Source organism: Athene cunicularia (genome assembly GCF_003259725.1).
Source record: "Athene cunicularia isolate RWA chromosome 20 unlocalized genomic scaffold, athCun1 chr20_part1, whole genome shotgun sequence".
NCBI classification, from domain to species: domain Eukaryota; kingdom Metazoa; phylum Chordata; class Aves; order Strigiformes; family Strigidae; genus Athene; species Athene cunicularia.
Window position 1 is genome coordinate 9,345,836 of NW_020799125.1, and position 18,593 is coordinate 9,364,428.

The 18,593-nt window shown below is 42.0% G+C and overlaps 2 protein-coding genes across 3 annotated transcripts in view; one reads left to right on the forward strand and one right to left on the reverse strand.

Moving 5' to 3' along the window:
- The window catches only part of TTPAL (alpha tocopherol transfer protein like), a 9,848-nt gene extending 802 nt beyond the window's left edge, over positions 1-9,046 (forward strand). Inside the window, exons 1-5 of one of the 2 annotated variants that reach the window (XM_026861940.1) lie at positions 89-282; positions 1,165-1,617; positions 2,324-2,517; positions 4,401-4,511; positions 5,246-9,046. In XM_026861940.1, coding sequence (XP_026717741.1) covers positions 1,179-1,617; positions 2,324-2,517; positions 4,401-4,511; positions 5,246-5,521 — 1,020 coding nt within the window. In that variant the 5' untranslated portion in view covers positions 89-282; positions 1,165-1,178 and the 3' untranslated portion in view covers positions 5,522-9,046. Of the gene's footprint in view, positions 1-88; positions 283-1,164; positions 1,618-2,323; positions 2,518-4,400; positions 4,512-5,245 lie in introns of those variants that run through there. The other variant, XM_026861941.1, reaches the window with a different exon arrangement.
- A 389-nt stretch (positions 9,047-9,435) lies between these two features.
- Positions 9,436-18,586, reverse strand: SERINC3 (serine incorporator 3). Its single transcript, XM_026861936.1, has 10 exons — positions 18,477-18,586; positions 17,775-17,936; positions 17,138-17,331; positions 15,551-15,630; positions 14,020-14,157; positions 13,044-13,213; positions 12,284-12,374; positions 11,692-11,869; positions 11,038-11,265; positions 9,436-10,361 (listed from the first exon to the last, which is right to left on the reverse strand). Exons 1-10 carry the CDS (start codon positions 18,513-18,515, stop codon positions 10,223-10,225), a joined length of 1,419 nt encoding a protein of 472 aa, XP_026717737.1. The 5' UTR covers positions 18,516-18,586; the 3' UTR covers positions 9,436-10,222.
- Between the last annotated feature and the right edge of the window lie 7 nt (positions 18,587-18,593).

Sequence of the window (18,593 nt, forward strand, 5' to 3'; positions counted from 1 at the left end):
GCTCTTTGGGGCTGGGGGGCGTGTGTGTGGGGGTAATGGTGGAGTTGAGGGACTGTAAGGGCCTCCTCGCCCCTGTGCCCACCTCAGTGTGAGGACTCAAGCCATCAGGGCAGGGTCCAAGGATTTGGGTCCTGCACAGCCCAGGCTGTAACAAAGTGAGGCATGTCCCTGCGAGTGATCCAGGCACCCTGGGACCTTCCCCAAGCTCCTTGGGGAAGGTGTGATAAAAGTCAGCAGTTCAGGTGTCTGTCACTGCAGGAGGAGGCTGATTATGTGGGACGGGTATTATTCTGACAGGCAATTCCTGTGTGACACCCAAGAGTGGTATAGCGTGCTGTGAATGACTCTAGATAGGAGTAGCACAGGCAGAAAAGGCATATTTTTCCTTTCCAATCCCAGGTCAAACTACAGGAAGTACGCCAGGCTTGTAATTTTATAATTTTTCACTCCTCTCTGTCCACTTGCTACTGGATTTGAAAATACAGCTCCCGGTTAAGAAATATTGGCAGCACACTGAAAACTCGATTAAGCCTATCTTAATGCCCATGCAGTGCTGGCATAAGAGCTTGTAATTTTCTCACCTGCTAATCCAGTCTGTGAACTGTAGCCATTTCTTGTATTCCTGACTGCCACTCCTCCTGAATTGCTCAAAATGTTCATGTGGGCAGACATGTCGATCGATGCACATATTTGCTAGAGAAGTTAATGAAAACTCCTGGCTGTCTGGGCTTGGTTAGGAGAATTTCTCAGAAGAGGGTGTAATTTGATCAAATGTGAGAATCCTGCCAAACAGGGATGTGTTTCCTTTGCTGTAGTTTCCAAATGGACAGGAAATAAATGTTAAGGCAAATTAAATTCTGTGTTTTGCAATGAAGCTCTGTAATTCTGTATTTACTTTTTTTTTTTTTTAATTTGTCTAGGTTTCATCCAAGGTAGTTTTCTACCTGCTATACAGGATAAAGAGATTAGAGAAACCTGTGCTTTCTAATCCTAGGAAGTGAATTAAAATGTCTGAGCTGTGCTTCTGGCTGTAGTATTGGTTCTTGGAAGGGCAGTCTCCTCAGCCAGGAAACAGGGATACAGGGCATAATAAATATATGAATAATAAATATGCTTGCTGGTCCATGGGATTTTTCGTCATGTGTAGTGCTTGTTTTTTGACAGATTCTTGCTACATTATGTCAGGAGACAGTGACTGCACCAGGACAAGTCCATCAGCGGGGTCTCCATCAGACAACGAGTTCTTGCCAGATCGGCCAAAGTATGTCTGCTCTCTGTCTCCTGATCTCATTACCAAAGCTCGGGAAGAGCTCCAAGAGAAGCCTGAATGGAGGCTCCGTGATGTGCAGGCACTGCGAGATATGGTGTGCAAAGACTATCCCTCCCTGGGGACCAGCCTGGACGATGCTTTTTTGCTAAGATTCCTCAGAGCCAGGAAATTTGATTATGATCGAGCGCTTCAGCTTCTGGTGAACTACTACACCTGTAGGAGGAGCTGGCCTGAGGTCTTCAATAACTTGAAGCCATCTGCAATAAAGCCTGTCCTAGAGTCTGGTTTTGTCACTGTGTTGCCTCGTCTGGACCCAGAGGGACGCCACGTTGTCTGCATCCGTCCAGGTACTGAAATGCATGAATTTCTCTGTTTGAGGTGTGTCTGAGCCAAAAATCTGTTTCCTGCTCTCCTGTGAACAGTGGTTACTTAGAGTACGTTTGTTCTCTTTGAAATTTGAAAAGCTTGTGAAAGGACACGTTTGTTGTTAGCCAACATTATACCAGTTCCTTTTCCTGTGTCATCAATAACTGCAGTTATGTCAAAATGAAAATGCGGTGAGGTGGGTTGATGAAATATTAGATGATTCAAGAAAAATTAATGTGTAGTAACTCAAATTGAAACAGGGCTGCTGGCCTATGGTTAGAAGCTTGTAATTTGCTTTGACAGTAAGTGGAGAGAGGAGCCTATGGCTTTGACTCCCCTGTAAACAATTAGAGCATTCCATGTGCTTTTGGTGCTGCCAGGCTTTCTGTAAATTTGTCTTCATTCATTCTCCTCTTTTCCATTTACCTGCTTTCTTTCTGAGCTGAAACTGCTTCTAATAAGCTGTGCTGGGTGGACAACGGGGTTTTTAAAACCATTGCCTTTGCTCCCTGAAGTAAACATGAGTTGCCGTTTATCTCTTGCTTAAGAAAGGCTGCTCTGAACTAGGACTGTGGCTATTAAAGACTAACTTTTAAGAGTCCAGGAAAATAGAAAATCAGTTTTTGGAATGTGTATTGTTAGCTTATATTTACTCTCCGACTTACCATCCATGTCTTGTAACCTCAGACAGATGGACACCCAGTAATTATCCGATTACTGAGAACATTCGTGCCATATACTTAACGTTAGAAAAACTCATTCAGTCCGAAGAGACCCAGGTGAATGGAATTGTAATCCTGGCAGACTACAAAGGAGTCAGCTTATCTAAGGCGTCTCATTTTGGTCCTTTTGTAGCCAAAAAAGTGATTGGAATTCTTCAGGTAAGACCTGAACTGGTGGGAAAATAAGCTTGTGCATTGTAAATGACTGCTTCTGTATCTAGAGTTCTTGACTGTGTCACCAAAAACTTAAGCAACTTGGCTTTTACTAGCAGAGTTAAAACATGCCCAACCAGTTTCTCACACCCTTGCTAATTTACCTCACTTGCCCTTTTTTTGACTTTTCCATTCCTAAAACTAAATTTGCATTAAAAAAAAAAATAAAAAAAAACCACCTTAAAACTAAATGCAAACTTTGAGTTGGAACAGAAAAAAATAGCTCTCTTTATCACTAGCTAACAGAACGAGCCGTGAATTGCAGTTAGAGAAGATACTATGAATGCTGAGGAATGGCTCCTTACTTTAATTGTTCCTGTTACCGATATGGAGCTGGCCTCTGGGCAAGCGCAAGTTCATGTACTGCTGCAAAAATTTAGCAGAGGACTTTTGACTCTGTGTGATTTGAGGAGGATTTCCATCCACTCCCTGAAGAAAGAGAGGCTTCTTCAGCATGGGGAACCATGCTCCAACTAGGTATTCAGAAGGGAAATGATGGAGAGCAAGATGGAGCAAGAGTCTAAGCACAAGTGGAGCCTTACAAAATGGGAAGGTGAAAGGAGTGAGGAGTAACCTGGCCAAAGTGGCAGGAAGAGCTGATGATTTTAGCTGATGTTCTACCATACTATCTGGAGGAGTGAGATGTGAAAACTTTTCCTAAATGGGTTCATTCCCTTGTTACTTTTATTCTGGCCTGAGCTGTTTATGTTCTCTGTTGTATCTGCAGGGGGTTAAGGAAGTATAGGGGGAATTGGAGGTGCCTATGGAAATGAGACTAGTGAGCTTATGAATACTTGTATAAGAACTTGCTCCTTTATATTATGATCTAAATACGTGTCATTTAACTGTTGAGTCCATATTTAATTTGCACACATAAAGCAATGGGTGTCCTGCTGCTATTAGTGGAAACAATTCACAAAAGAGCTGAACTTGGTGAAGGACATCAAGGTGTGGGTGGGTATAAATGTGTCGCTTCAAACTTTCCAAGCTGCATCTCTTGTAAAGGTGAGCTAATTCACTGACCGTCAAAAGGATAGAAATACTCCTGCAGTGCATGTTATCCGCTTTTCACTCCCAAGTGTTGATTTTGTATATATACATATACTTTGTATATGTAGAGCTGGCTATAAAGGAAAGAAATTTCACTGTGGCACACGAGACCTTAATTGCTGGTCATGAGCTCTGCCTTGGAAAAATGTTTCTGCGAATGAATTTCTCCAGCAGAAATCCCCTGACTGTTGTTTTAAACTGTCTTGGATAGGAGACACTCTGTGTTCTGTTGGCAGCAGAGCCTGTTTGTCCTTTGCAGTCAGCATGACAGAATAATTGGAATGGCAGAAAAACAGTGATATTATATTTGTTCCTTGTATGAAAACACATTTTAGAGTATCTTGGGCACCAAATCCTGTAGTTTGAAACACTGGTAGAACCAGCCTGCTCTGGCTCTGAGTGTGGTGCACTCCTTAGAAGTCATCATTTCATAACTGCATCCCTATCAGGGTTGGGAATACCTGAAGGACAATGATTACCTGAGTGTGTCAGGGGAGATGAAGAACAACATAAGATATGAATATTCACTGACACCAATATATTTCTTGATGCAAGGTTTACTTGTCTCTAGACTTTACTTTTATGCCCATGGATCTCATCCTAAGACTACTCCCTATTATAAGGTGCCTATTTCTGTTGCTGAATTGGTTTATGTTGGTACCTCAGGTGGAAGTTTGGGAGCCAGTGGGTTGTGCTGGCAGTCAGCCTCAGGAGATTTTAAAAAGAGGAAGATGGCAAATGTTTTAAACAGCATTACAAAAATCTTCTTTACTCTTCAGGATGGATTCCCCATTCGAATAAAGGCTGTTAACATAATAAATGAGCCTCGTATATTCAAAGGCATTTTTGCAATCATCAAGCCTTTTCTGAAGGAGAAGATTGCAAACCGGGTAAGGATTTATGTAATTTTAACTTTAATGTTAATGTTTGTTAAATTCCTTGTTTAGCTACTGTAAGTAAAAACCATTGAAAAACTCCACAGCTAAAAAAATGTTGTTGCCATTTACTTGATGTAACTGGTCCTTTCTGCTTTAATTTTTAACAATATTACTGTTGGGAAAATTCTTCAGGAGAGAGAAGCTTTGAGGAATTTAATATTGGCATAACATTATTATGAATCTTTAGTACATATGCTGTGTGTTCAGGACACTAATTCCATCCCTGGGGTTGGATTGTTTGGCAAGTAACAGTTTATGAGGTGGTGTCACAGGAAGTGTGTTGCCCCTTCCTTGCTCTTCTCCTTCATGCAGGTGTCCTGAATGGCACAAGTGTTCTTGCCACAGGACTGGATGTAGTTGCAAAGGATGATGCTTTTTTCCACAAGGATAAGTATTTCCAATCCCATGAATGAACTTGGGGACGAGTTGAATTCGGAACCTCTGCACAAGCAGGTGTCAAGTCTCTCATGCTGGATTTAAGCTGCACTAGACTTGGATTATCTCAAGGCTTCTCTCACTTCTATGTCTAACTGCATCTACCCAGTGTTGTATCCTGCCACTTGCCCATAAAGACATTACTTCTAAAATTTGCTCTGACTCAAAATAAGCTTGTTAGTTGACTGTTTTAGTAATTTTCTGTAAAGTGTTTGATATGCACTATTAAAGCTTTTTGCTTTCCTCTTCAGTTTTTTCTTCATGGCTGTGATCTGAATTCCCTTCATCAAAACATTCCACCAGTGATCCTTCCTGAAGAATATGGTGGTACTTCAGGGAAGCTGGACATCTCTGCCTGGAATGAGCTGCTGCTAGCCTCTGAAGAGGACTTTCTGCATGACTTCTCACAGCTGGTTCTCCCATGTGACAGCTCTCCCCATGACATGCTAGTGAGTGGGGATGCTGATGAAAAGCAGTGTGATGATTCTCTGCGAGGCATGAAACCTCAGCTCTATTACTGTTATTAACAAACCAGTGAAGGGAAGTTTTCCAGCACAGTTAAGATCTGTTCTGATAGGTGATGTTGTGAACTCTGCCTTACTCCTAAACCTGCAGTTTAGGAACAGACTGCTGAGGCACTTTACACTGTAGAACCAAAGGAAGCTGAAGAGGGCACAATAGGGGCAGGGCAGAGTTCGGGGAGTATAAAGGCAAGGAGCGCAAGTTATGAAGAATACTTGAGGCTCATCAACCTCTGTGTGAATGATGCAAACTGGACTATTCTTTCCAATGATAAAGAAAAAAAATATTGCAGGATGGTAAGCTTGATAGTTTCTTATCCACTCCCCACACAGGTGAAAAGTGGCAATGATGATTTACTAGCTTTGTGACCATCTGTTCCCTTCCCCTTCTGCAAGCACCAGTAATCCAAGATGAGAAAATTGCTATTGAACCTTGCAAAATGTAGTTCTGTCAGTGAAGATTGCTTAAAAACATGTCCTCTATCACTTTAGATTGTCGGCATTTCTGAAATAACTCAATGACTATTTGTCTCAATACAGAGTGAAACTTTATTACCCATGAATATCAGCACGGAGATCATCTCTGAACCTTCCTCACCATAGGGAGAATTATAATAGTGGATTAACTCCTACAATATCTATGCCAAGGCTTATTATAAACAGATGCAATCTTCATTTTCAGAAAACAGGAAGTTTTCCAGATTGAGTACTAAAGCTTTTGATTAGATAACAGCTTTAAATAATGAGGTTCAGGACCAAATAAGAAAAAGCTATGTCAGCCACCCACCTTCCCACGTTGTCAGTTGTTCTTTTCTTCAGCTGGTTGTGATGAGGAATTGGGTAAGTAACTCACATAGAATTTGTAACGGGGAGGCTTTGTAGCAGTTGGTGTATGATGTATAGAAGGCAATACTCCATGTAAGACAGCAAGGTGCTTCTTTAGCTTGTTACTTTGGGCAGAATTTGAGTTTTAAGTCTGTGAAACCAAATGCAGACAAGCTATTTGAAAGCACATTCTTAAATTTCCTGGTATTGTAGCATTTTGTTCACTGTGCTCCTTGGCTCTTTTGTGAAATGTTACAACTTTGTTTTACACTTTGTTGACTTCTTTTGTCTTTGGTTGTCATGTTCCTGTATGAAGTGAGACTTTAATCATCTGTAATATTTACCCGTAGCCTGTATGCCTGTGCTTCTAGGTCTTTGTCTAGAGACAGAACTAAGACTCTGATGTCAAATCAGGGTAAGACACCTATGTCTAAATAAGCTGTTCCCACTCCCCAAGTTCAATCTATTTAATGGTCTTGAATTAGAACTTAACTCTCAGCACGCTCTTTGCACATGTTTTTCTGCACTATAATAGTGTGGAAATGGAAAACGTCAGTAGGACCAGGAGAGGACACCCTGTTACTTCAAGGAGAAATATTTCACTATTTGGTGAAAAAGAACATCGGTTCAGATTGGAAACTTATCTCTAGAGCACTTTCTCTGGATGAAATCTTTTAGTGCCAAGTGTCATTATAGGTACCAGTTACGTTTCTGTAAAGATAAAACTAAAGCATTTCGAGGGTTTCAGACATTCATTTTTCAAAGTGCCAAGCTCTGTTTTGAATGTCTCTTCCTCTCAGCCCCCCTACAGCATGATTTGCACTGCCAAAAAGAAACTCCTCTGCTACTCTAATAACTTCCTGATACAGCAGCAGACCTCATCCTGGAACTATGGGGTAGCAAATGCCATACCTGACATCAAGTATAAAACAAAACTGGGTTTTGAAAAGGGGTAAACCATTCAGGTTTTTTTTTTTCCTGAGTGGCTATTCAGAATCTGTGGGAGTAGGGAACTTGTCACTTAACTGTTTTAGATTAAAGGTGGGAAGAGATTAATCTTCCTCACAGAAAAAATCTGATTTTTCCTACCTTTACAAGTCAATTCTTACTCCTTTTTGACAGCTATTACCTTGGGGGGGGGAGGGAAACCCTATCATTTTTGTCTACTTCAAATAAGCTAGCCACTTCATTTCTGACTAGAACATGCTGCATGTTTTGCAGAGATTAATTCAGTTCTTTGTGCCACCTAGCAAGACAGTAGCACACAGCACCAGGACTTAGAAAGGTTAAGTGGCTGCCCATGCTGTTTAAAAGCCAGAGCATAGAGAGCGGTGTTTATGTTGTTTTAGTGCCTCTTAATCCCAGCCACAATGTATAATTAAAAAACCGGGATGGACCATTTGTCCTAGAGGTGAAGGTATGACTGGAATTTGATACTCTTTCCTTAATTGTGCTGCAGGGTTTGAAGTGGTAGTATTTTGACAGTTTACCTGTAAGAACAGCTACTTTGATCCCCTTATGTAACGAGACAGGGAGACTGCATATTCAAAATTCAATTTGGTGTCCTTCAAAACAAAAAAAAATCTGGTGTTCAGCAGAAGACTGAGGAACCTCTGCAGAAATCAAACCTGTTTTCAGGCATTTATATTCTTTTACACTGCTTAAATAGTAGACAAATGAGATCCATCTCTCCTTCCCCTTTTCTCCTCTACTCATAGAAAAACTAAGAATAAAACATATAATTTAAACATAAGAGATAAGGCTACATTATCAGTGCTGAATATAGCCAGTGTTATGCCCCCAGAACTTTTTTTCTTGAAGCTGGCTGCTGGGCAGTTGATGTCAGGATGTTTGAAGTCAGCCAGGCTTACCTTTATCAAGCATCTAGCTGTTACTTCTAATTTGTTCTTTCTTGGCTTTAAAATTCAGGCAGACCAAATTGCAACTTTAATAAGATGAATCTCTGACCCTTTTAAGTTCATAACCAAGGCTTGGCTTGTCTGATAGAAAGCATAGCTCTGTCTTACATGTGCCTGACCTACTGAGCTGAGCTACTCTTTGAGCTTTAGCACTTACTAGCAAAGAAAGCAGTTTGTTCCCGAAGTTTCTCATATCAGCATTTGAAAATAAACACTTGTTTTAAGTATAGAGTCTCATCTGCAAGTTAAGAGAATATATGGGAAAAGCTTACAGGTTAGGGGTGTTTTGGTTTGGGTTTTTTTTTACCGCACTAAAACTGATCTGTTCCTTTTTCCACTTGAAATAACTTTGTTTCCAGAGGTTTTATACCTTGCCCAGTACATAAGCCATCCTCACCAATTCCAACACATAATAAGGAAAGATACTTGAACTGCATTGGGCAGCCATGGCTTTTGGCATGAAGTGGGACAAAAGGTAGCTGCATACTGTACATAAAAGTACTTGAATTTATACTCTTGCAAGTGGGTGTTACAAAGCCTGAGGTATTTTCAGGAACTGGGTGAAGTATTGTTTTTGTTAAATCTCATTTTGGCATGAGTTAATCATAGTGTTAATCAAACTTAATAATTTTGCCTTCTGTTGTATGTGGGCCTAGAGGTGTTGGGTGGTTAAGTGTACATCTTATTTTGACAAAATTTATTTTTATATTGCATTTTATAAACTGGAGTGGTCAAAATGTGTAATTTTATGATGCATGATTGGGTGATTAAACACACTGTAACAGCTGCTAATTTGATATTTTTAAATATGTTTGCCTTGTGTCATGTTGGGGTCTTTTACAGTAAAAGGCAGTGGCAACATATACTTAGTTCCACACTAAACACACAGTTGCTGCTAAGTATAATTGCCATAGAACTATCTTGGAAAAAGGTGTTGCTTTCTACTGCAGGACTAGACTTTACCTGAACAATTTCAAGGAATATGATCAGATTGAGAAGCAGATGGAAGATGCTGTTTGTTTCAAAATAAATGTATTTGACTTAGTATTTGCTGCATGGAGAAAACATCAAGTCACATCCAACTGGACACAGCAGCAGCTAATTAACATGTTGGTCACTGTATGTAGTATTGGGGAATAACTGCTGCTTTGTAACACTTCAACACAGCCTGGACAGTTTCAGTAGTTAGTCCACTTTATTTAAATGAGTTTACAGTGCAAATGCCTTAGTGCCAATAACAATCATTTCATGTATGTTTTTTTATAAGCATATTAGACAAGTAAAATCAATTAGAAGCTCTATTTTTCCACCATAATCAAAGTTGTTTAAGCTAGTCATACACTTACCACTCAATATTCAATATTTGGCAAACATACTAAAAACAAAGTTACAAGAGAAGTTGCCTCTCAGAAAGGGCAAATTTGTTCTTAAAAGGAATTAGCATTAATCAGCTTTTCAGCTTCAAAGTTCTGTTCTTTTGGTGAGGAATACAGGGGGTTTTGCCACAACACAGGAAGGTAAGTATAGTTTAAATAAACTTTTGCAGTGGAATGTAGAAATCAAGCAGCATGGCTTACACTTCCAGGAACTGAAGCATTAGCATACTAGTGCATTATGCTGAATATAACTGTTCTTTAAAATATATTACTTCATATTTAGCTAAACGTTACTTCTATTCAATAGAAAGGTTGTGGCTATGGGACTGAACAGATTTTGTGCTTTGACAGCACCATAGTGAATTTTTAAAATACACTAAGATAATCACGACTGAAGGTTAAAATAGAAGGATAACTAAATTTTGATCCTGCATCAAGCATATCTAATATGTAACTTAATATCCACCCGCATGTTAATATCATCTTAAGAAACAGTAACATAGTGTAACTAAAGCAATACATGAACATTTTGGCTTTCAGAAGAAAAAAAGTTCTCCATTTTTTTAGGCTCAGACAGGTGCAGCAATTTAACTGAAGTCCCTATTAGTAAGGACAAGAGGAGCCACAAGGGTCCAAAGATAGAGAAGGAGACAAAACCAGCTGGAGGTTATCTTCACCCACACGGCTGGCCACTTACTTGTCATTGTTTTGAAATCTGCATCAGGGCTAAAAAGTAAAGAAGTCAATTAATAGATATAGAAGGAACTTTTGACTATTCCTTGCTACCTTTCCTATGACTCTAATGTTAGGACAATTACTGGGGACACTCCAATGCAAAAAGCTTTTGCAGGAGCACAGTGAGACAACTAAACCAGCAGTTTCCTGTGGCTGCTTCACAGGCTGGTTCTTCTTGATACCCAATTTTCAAAATCCACCTGCTTGATACGGTACCCTTAAAGGAACCATTTGAGTGAGCTATGCAACAGACTCCTGCTCTGTAAGTATATTTGCTAATTACAGTATGCCAGTCCTGGGGAAGGTAGTTGTAAGCTGCAGCAGCAGAGGGTATGTCCAGGTGCTCCCAACAGATGTAGGATGTCATCCCTGCACATCTTTCCCAGGATAAAGTCACTAATATTAGTCTCCCGACAAACTTCTCAGAAGGTCACCTTAAACAGATTTCACATCCTTCCTCCTACTTGCCTATATGAAGGATGGTAACCACATTTTCTGCCTTGCAGCTGCTGATTTTGCCTTTTTCTTAATTCAGCAACACAAAATTGAGAAAGTACAATAATGTGACAGGCATAGGGATAGCACTGTAAGCATATGGGCAGGCATCTCCCATCCACCTAAAAGCACTGCTCGGCACATACAACTCATCATTTTGTCTTGCTCTTACCTGTACCAGTTTGTGAGTGTCATCATGATGTAGAGAGAGGCAAGGAAGAGCATGAAGTGAAAGAAGGTGTAGCTGTACTGAACACCATCCTTCTCATTATCCATGACACGGCGCACCTCTCCCTCCTCTGCAGCCCCGCTGCCTGTTCCCAGAGTCTCCTCCAGCATGGCACTGTCACTCCCAGACAGTATCAGCTTATTCACTTGGCTGTTACTTGAAGAGCGAATGCTGCAGTACAACCCAAAGGTAGACATGGTTAAAAACTCCTTTTTCTGTTAGCTATGTTTGCTAGTAAAGCAAGCGACAGATCATAATGAATGCCTGGGACTGGCAAATAACATTTTTTTAAATCCATCTGGAAACAAGGAAGCTCCTCAAAGAGACCTGTCTTTATCTGAGCTTTTGTTAACCTAATTAAACAACATTCCTAGTCCAGGTCTTGTAACACATTCTGTTCTGTTACCTGAGTTGGGCTAATAAAGCCTGGCCTCACCCACAAAACAATGCAGTTTTATTAGCCATATTTGAGCTTGGGCCTGAGACAGCAGCTGGATATGAATAAAATGCAGGTACATTTTCCCCTAGACCCAGATTCAAATAAAGAAGGCAGAAAAATCCCAATTGTTTATCATTTGATAGCAGTGCAGATCCTACCTGGAATACAAGAGGCAAAGGACAAAGATAACCAATCCAACAACACTCTGGGCATCCCACCACTGCAGGGACTTGGGTGGAGCTGGAGTAGCTGGTACGACTGTGGTATTTGCCGGAACAACTGTGGGTGAAGCTATCTGGGTAATGATGTTCAGCAAACTTGGGTTACAGTTTTGTTCTGAAATGGATTTCAAGGCAGATTAAGAGAGAGATGAGTTTTGCCAGCATTTAACTAAGAAAAGATGACAGGTAAGCTTGCAATGTTTCATTCCCTATAATGCTGATCTCTTCAAATCCCCAGGGACAATAATGGCATGGAGTATTTTTCCTTCCTGTGAGCTAGGCAAGGGTGTAAATCAATAAATAAAATCAGAATGCCTTGACACTGGGGTTTTTGCCCCTCACAGATACCCCAGTTCAGTTCTGGAGAGAGGCAATTTGATGGTTTCAGTAAAGTCAGCTCTACTGCCTCACTAGATTTTATACACACAGATCAGCGATCCCCACACAATAATCTCTAATAACTACGAGTCCCATCAACAGCTGATGCTTTCACACCAAAATATGTTACTCAAGATAGCCTGTAGCTTACCAGGCTCATTGGACATGGCTGACCAAGTGAGATACATGGTGTAGAGTGTGATAACAGAGGACTGGAGGAGGCCAGAGCGAGACTGATGTTCCTGTTCAGAGACAGAAGAGCAAACCAAGGTCAAATTGCCACAGACTCAACAATTATTAGTATGAAAAAATCATTTTTTTTAGAAATGCACTGAGCTTTGTTCTACATTTAAAAGACTGTAAGAAGCTCCTTAGAGTAACATAATTTATGCTGTGAGCAAACATGGAATAAACAAACCACATCTAGTTTTTCTGGACCCCAAGACTCTGGGGTCTTAATCGAGTTTATCCCAACCTGCTTAACCTGTAGATATGAATCTAGTATGTGATTTATTTGAGCAATACTAGTTCAGAATCAAGTTAACATGCAAGCTTCCTCTCATATTAAACACACATACCCATAATCTCAAAGCCACAATATTAAACCAATAAATTCCCAGCTTATTTTGCTTTTCCCTAATGGGTTTTTGTGTTCTGTCAGAGCCTTCACCAGTCCCCCACATGGAAACAAAATCCAAAACAGTGTTAGCCAAGAAAAGCCTGTCTTCAGGAAATATGTCACTACATAGTACATTGGTTTCAGAGCAAGAGTTTTTCAAATGTTCTAGCTAGCACAGCTATGATAGGCAGATTTTGAAGTTCTTATGTCTGACTGAATTGGTACTACATCCTTCTTACTTCTTACTTCTCTGCTTTGTATGTCAGAAGAAAATAGCACAGAAAAATAATACCTGAACTTTGGGAAGGACAGAAACAACAGAAACAACAATGCACAGGATTATATTAATGCTTATGAAGAACTTGTTCTCAGTGCAGTCATCAGGCTTTGTGTAGAAAACACAGAAGAGAACAACGAAAACCAGCGACAAGGCATAGAACAAGCTTGTACAGGAGAACAGAGCTGGAGGGGGAAAAAAAAATAAAAAAATCAACTGTTACATAACGCATGTAGTTTAACAGTACATCTGAGGTGATGTAATGACCAGCTACCACTCTAGAGACAGTCTCTCTCTTGGAAGTCTGGTTCAGAAAACTAGACTAGCAGAATGCATTTTTATTAGATACGGCTAAATTTCTTCCTTGGCTCACTAAGTAGTGTAGCTCAGAGGAAAGCCGGTGCTGCCCTAGGGGAATAAGCCCTGCCTTTCAGCGGCAGTTTAATTGGTTTAACTGAGGTCAAGCCACTGTGTCAAAAGGAGAGTGGTTTTTGCACCCTTCTAATGGGCTATTTACAAGCAATTCCCCCTTCTACGCTAGAGGCCACCCATTTTCATTTCCATTCTACTAACTATGAGCAAAGAACCACAACAATTAGCACTTCTTCATTTAGCGGTCAGCTCGGGAGCAGGCGCTGCTGAGGCTGCTTTGTGTTGCACTGCAGCCCGTCACCGACAAAACTGACCTCCGGAGGACCTCAGTAGGGGAGGTGGCCAAGCAAAGGTAGAGTTGAAGAGATCCAGGCTAGGCACTGCAAACTAGCCAAGTGCTGTTTATTATAACTGTCAGATCTGCTAGTCACAAGCCTAGAATATTTTGCATTTTTTTAATGGGAAAAAGGCAACACTACAGCTCTTAATTCCAAATGTTTCCAGCAGTGACTCAAGGAAACTGTGGAGTGTAATTGTAGGTGTGTTTGCAAACTAGTAATTAATATTCTGCAGAATACTGGCCAACAGAAACAAATTCTTTACAGGTTACAATTCCTACCTGCATACCAACATTTAGAATTTCCCTCCTCCATTCTATCAACCCAGCTCTCATTCCAGGAGTGAGCAAAGTCCACGAGAAGCACCAACTGGATAAGAATGAAGCAGAAGGCTCCACAAATACCAATAACAAACCAAGCTAGAAAAGGGAGCAAGAAAACCAGGGTTAGCTTTCATCATTTGCATGCTACCCCGTTTTAAAAAAAAATAAATGCTCCTAATTATACTGCGAAAAAATCTAAATCTATACTTAGAAATGCAGATGCTGTTAATCTCTTTCGCCTCCATCCTGCAGAAGCATGCAGAGTCCCAGCTATTCAAGGGTGCAGCTTGTGCTATTCAAGCTGAGCATGAGAATGTTTAGTCCAACATGTTTGCAGATTGAATGCAAGATTTAACACAAATCATCTTTGTGTACTGAAACAAAGAAATTAACAGTCAGAATCCAATATACCTGTTAAGCAGGTATTCTTGATTAGTAGTGCTGGGGGCACCCTGGGGATTCTCCACCACAAGGGCTCCCAAGAATTAGCAAGGGACATCAGTTTACATACACACAAATCATACCTATTCATTAGATTTCCTAGAAAGGGGTGTCTTATGAGAATGAGTTCCCAGAAGTCATTTACATAGTCCGGGCATGTGTAGTGAAAATAGGGCAAGGGTGTTCGGTGGTCAAAGGAGGAATTAAGCAGTCTTCTTCAGTGTTCGCTAGTTGACCTTTCCAGAGCATGCGCTGTGAAGCAAAGTCCAGGTGTCTCCCTCCTAAGTCAACAAAATCAGTTTCTCTATAACAGTGTCTCTGTCTCTCTGTTAGAGCCTCCCTTATCTCATTCTAGAAGTTACCCAAGTGTCCACTGAAGGCCCTGAGTCTGCTATCAGTGATTTACACAGGGAGCCTAATGAGTGTTTCAATCTTACCTAAACAGAGACCTAAGGAAACACTTGAGAAGTCAGGAATCCTTGAGAAACAAATGAAGCAAAACACAAGCAAAGCTTTGAAACAAATGAAGCAATGCACAAGCAAAGCTTTCATATATCACATCACAGTTCAGTCTTAATAATTGTTAGAAATTAATTTGTTTGAGCCCTTTCAGTACATTAAGTACCATCAAGCCATGTTTCTCTGAGGATCAACAACCCTAACAAGTTCCTGTGATGACAGGACAGTATGTCCAGACAGTAAAAGTTTCTTGCACAGATTTTCTCCAGAGACTCTAGGAAGTATTTAGCACTTGTCAGTGTTCTGAGCTGCCTCTAACCTAAAGCATCAGAAGACTCAGCCCAGTAGCGATCATGTCATGGGGTACTCAATTATTAATACACAACACTTCTGCACTTGAAAAGAGATTCTCGTTGCCATTCAGCTGGTCACCAAAATACTGGATGAACCAAGATAACACTAATGAAGTAGGACAGAATCTGCATCTTCTACAAAGTAACTTTCACTGTCACAACTATAGCCTGGTAAGTCTGTGAAAATGTTTGAGTTTATTAAAAAAAAAAAATCCATGACAACATATTAACTGTACCTGTTGTGAAAGGCCCTTCAGGAATGTAAAACGCTCCAACCATGATAGCCACAATGGCAGCTATTTTGAAGAACCAGAACCTTTAAAAGAAGATTCAAGTTGAAAATATTGGTCTTACTCTGCACACAGTAGTCGTGTTCTACATGATCTGCAAACAGCCTGCTGTACACAGGTGAGTGTCTAACAGAAATTTAAAGAAAAAAAGTTGGGTTCAGTGGGATTACAGATAAAGATGTTCACCTAATCAGGGGAAGAGGGTGAAGCAATGGTCAATGGATTGCAGACATGGACTGAAAGAAATCTCAAAGACAAATACAGAGCATTGCACCTGGGACAGAAAAACCCTGTGCAACAGGACAGACTGGGGGCCAACTGGCTACAAAGCTTTGCTGAAAGAGGAGCTCCTGATCCAGCAACAGAACATGAGTCAGCAGCTCATCCTTGCAGGGAGCAAGACTAACTCTGTGCTGTTCAGCTTGGAGAAGGGAAAGGGAGATCTAGTTGCTGTTTTCAACTGCCTAAAAGAAAGGTGTAAAGGTGACAAAACCAGACTCTTCTTGCAGGTGTACAGTGGAAGGACAAGAGGCAAGCTGCAAAAAGAGAAACTAAACTTGGATATTGCAAAAAATTGCACAGGTTGCCCAGAGAGGTTAAAGCATCCCCATCCTCTGAGACATTCAAAACTCATCTAGACAAGACCCCGAATAACCTGCTCCATATTGGTCCTGCTCTAACCAGGGGGGTGGATCAAATGATCTCCTGTCCTGGGTTTGGATGGGGTAGGGTTGATTTTCACAAGAAGGTGGGAGGGGACAAAGCCAGGACAGCTGACCCACTAGCCATGGGGGTATTCAATACCACATTGTGTCATGCTCAGTATATAAACTGAGGGAGCTGGGATCATGGCCTATGGAATGGGCTGGACATCAGGTTCCAGGTGGCGAGCAACTGCATTGTGCATCACTCATTTTGTATATTCTTTTATTAGTATTGTTGTTATTATTTCTTCTCTCCTTGTGTTGTCCTATCAAACTGTTCTTATCTCAACCCACAAGTTGTTACCTTTTTCTTCTGATATTCCCTCATATCCCACCAGGGGGGGAAGAGTGAGTGAGCAGCACGGTGCTTAGTTGCCAGCTAGAACTAAACCATGACATCTCCAAAGGTCAAATTAAATGACTCTGATAAATTCAGTCATCTAGCCCAGAACTAACCCAGTTAATTTAGTGAACCAGAAATCAGAAACCAGTTCCTGCTGGCTGAGTCAGACTGGCCTAGTGAATGACCCAATGAGTGCTAGAGTCACTGCAAGGATGGTGATATAAGCTAGCTGATATCTGGCATCCCTGTGGAAACACAGAGGTGCCCAGAGCACCACTCTTGGTTACCCAACCTCAGAACATTATCAGTAAATTGAACACATTACATAAATAGGAAGCTTTTTTGGACTCTAAAGCGTTACTGTGTGTTCAGTTCAAAAGAAACAAGGCTGTCAGTGTATGCATAAACAATTTGCCACCCTGTTCAGCAAAGAAACTTGACAGAGGAAACATGTTCCAAGACCAGACAGCAGGCTCACACACATACCCATTGTGTACCGAGGCTCTTGGATCATTGCTTGTTTTCACTTCTATCATGAGCAGAGAAAGGAGAAAGAAGAACACCGCCATGGCAAAGCTGATTCGATAGACAGCTCTGTATCCAACAAACACTTCACAGCTGACAAAGCCATCCATATGCGGTATCCGAGTGTGAAGCCCCTCATCACAAAATCCAGGGATCTGAGTAAAGACAGCGAATTTACGTCTGTATTTGCAATTACATTACAAAGCTAAGGCTTTCAGTCAGCTGTCCTCTGGGACATCTGATAACAAAAGACTTTCTGCTCAGCTGGCCCGCACAGACCTTATTATCATATGTCTTTCCCCATGTCATCACTAAAGGCATCCAGGAAGGTTAAGATGCCAAAGCAGTAGACCTCTGATAACAACTAGCACCTCCATGTCTGGTCAGGTTTCAGAGACCAGGCATGTACATAAAACGTACATTCACTGAATTTGCTATTTCAGCTAGAAGCTGTTCAATACACGCAGTCTCTTAAGAGATAAGGCGCATTTGCGTGTTTGTGTCTGCCATGTAATCCATTCCAAAGAAAGACAATCAATAGTCACCGGCACAAGTAATGGATTTGCAACCAGTTAGAAAGAGGTTTTCCTCTCCATACCTTTTTCAGCTGCTCTTCCATTCCTGGTGCCAGCATAATGCAGGCAAGAACAGTACTGAGGAGGAGGAGGAAGGCATAGATAAGACGTGTCACTGTTGAATTCTTGCTGTTGGGACAACATCGACACAGTAAACACGAGGCACCGCTGCACAGACAGGGAATCTGAAGGACAAAGACAGAAATAATAAGGGCATTCCCCTCACATCTGACACCGAGAAAAGAAACCCCAAGCTCCATTCAAAAACACTTCACGCCCTGCCGGACCACAAAGATAAACTGCTTAATCAACACTGCTGACTGACACCGCGTTTGAAAATGCCCGTAAATAACCCACCCTATCTGTTCCTGGGGGTCCCCCGCCGCCTGGCCGAGGCCAGGGCCGTGCCGCGGCTCCGCAGCCACCGACACCGCCTCGCAAGCGCAGGCCCCGTCTCTTAGCGACCCGCCTCCCTGCCAGCGAGCCCCGCGCCCCAGGGAAGGAGCAGGATAGTTACCGCCTGGCGCCCGCTCTGCTCCGAGGGGGCGAAGCCGCCCTCGGCTCCCAGAGCTGGCGGGACCAGGCTTTCACCCACAGGCCGCGGACGGGAGCCAGCGGGGTCGCCAGGCCCCCAGCAGAAGCTCCGCTCGGGGCCGAGCCCGCTCCGCGGGAAGGAAGGGGGAGGCTTGGGGAGGCTTAGCGTGGCAGCGCCCCCCAGCACTCACCCAGCTGGCCAGCGAGCAAACCCCCAAGGCCGCCCCCATGGCGCCGCCGCCGAGCCCCCTCCGGCCACTTCCCGCCTCTGCTTCCGCCCCCACCCCGCGGCCTCAGGCGGGCGGGGC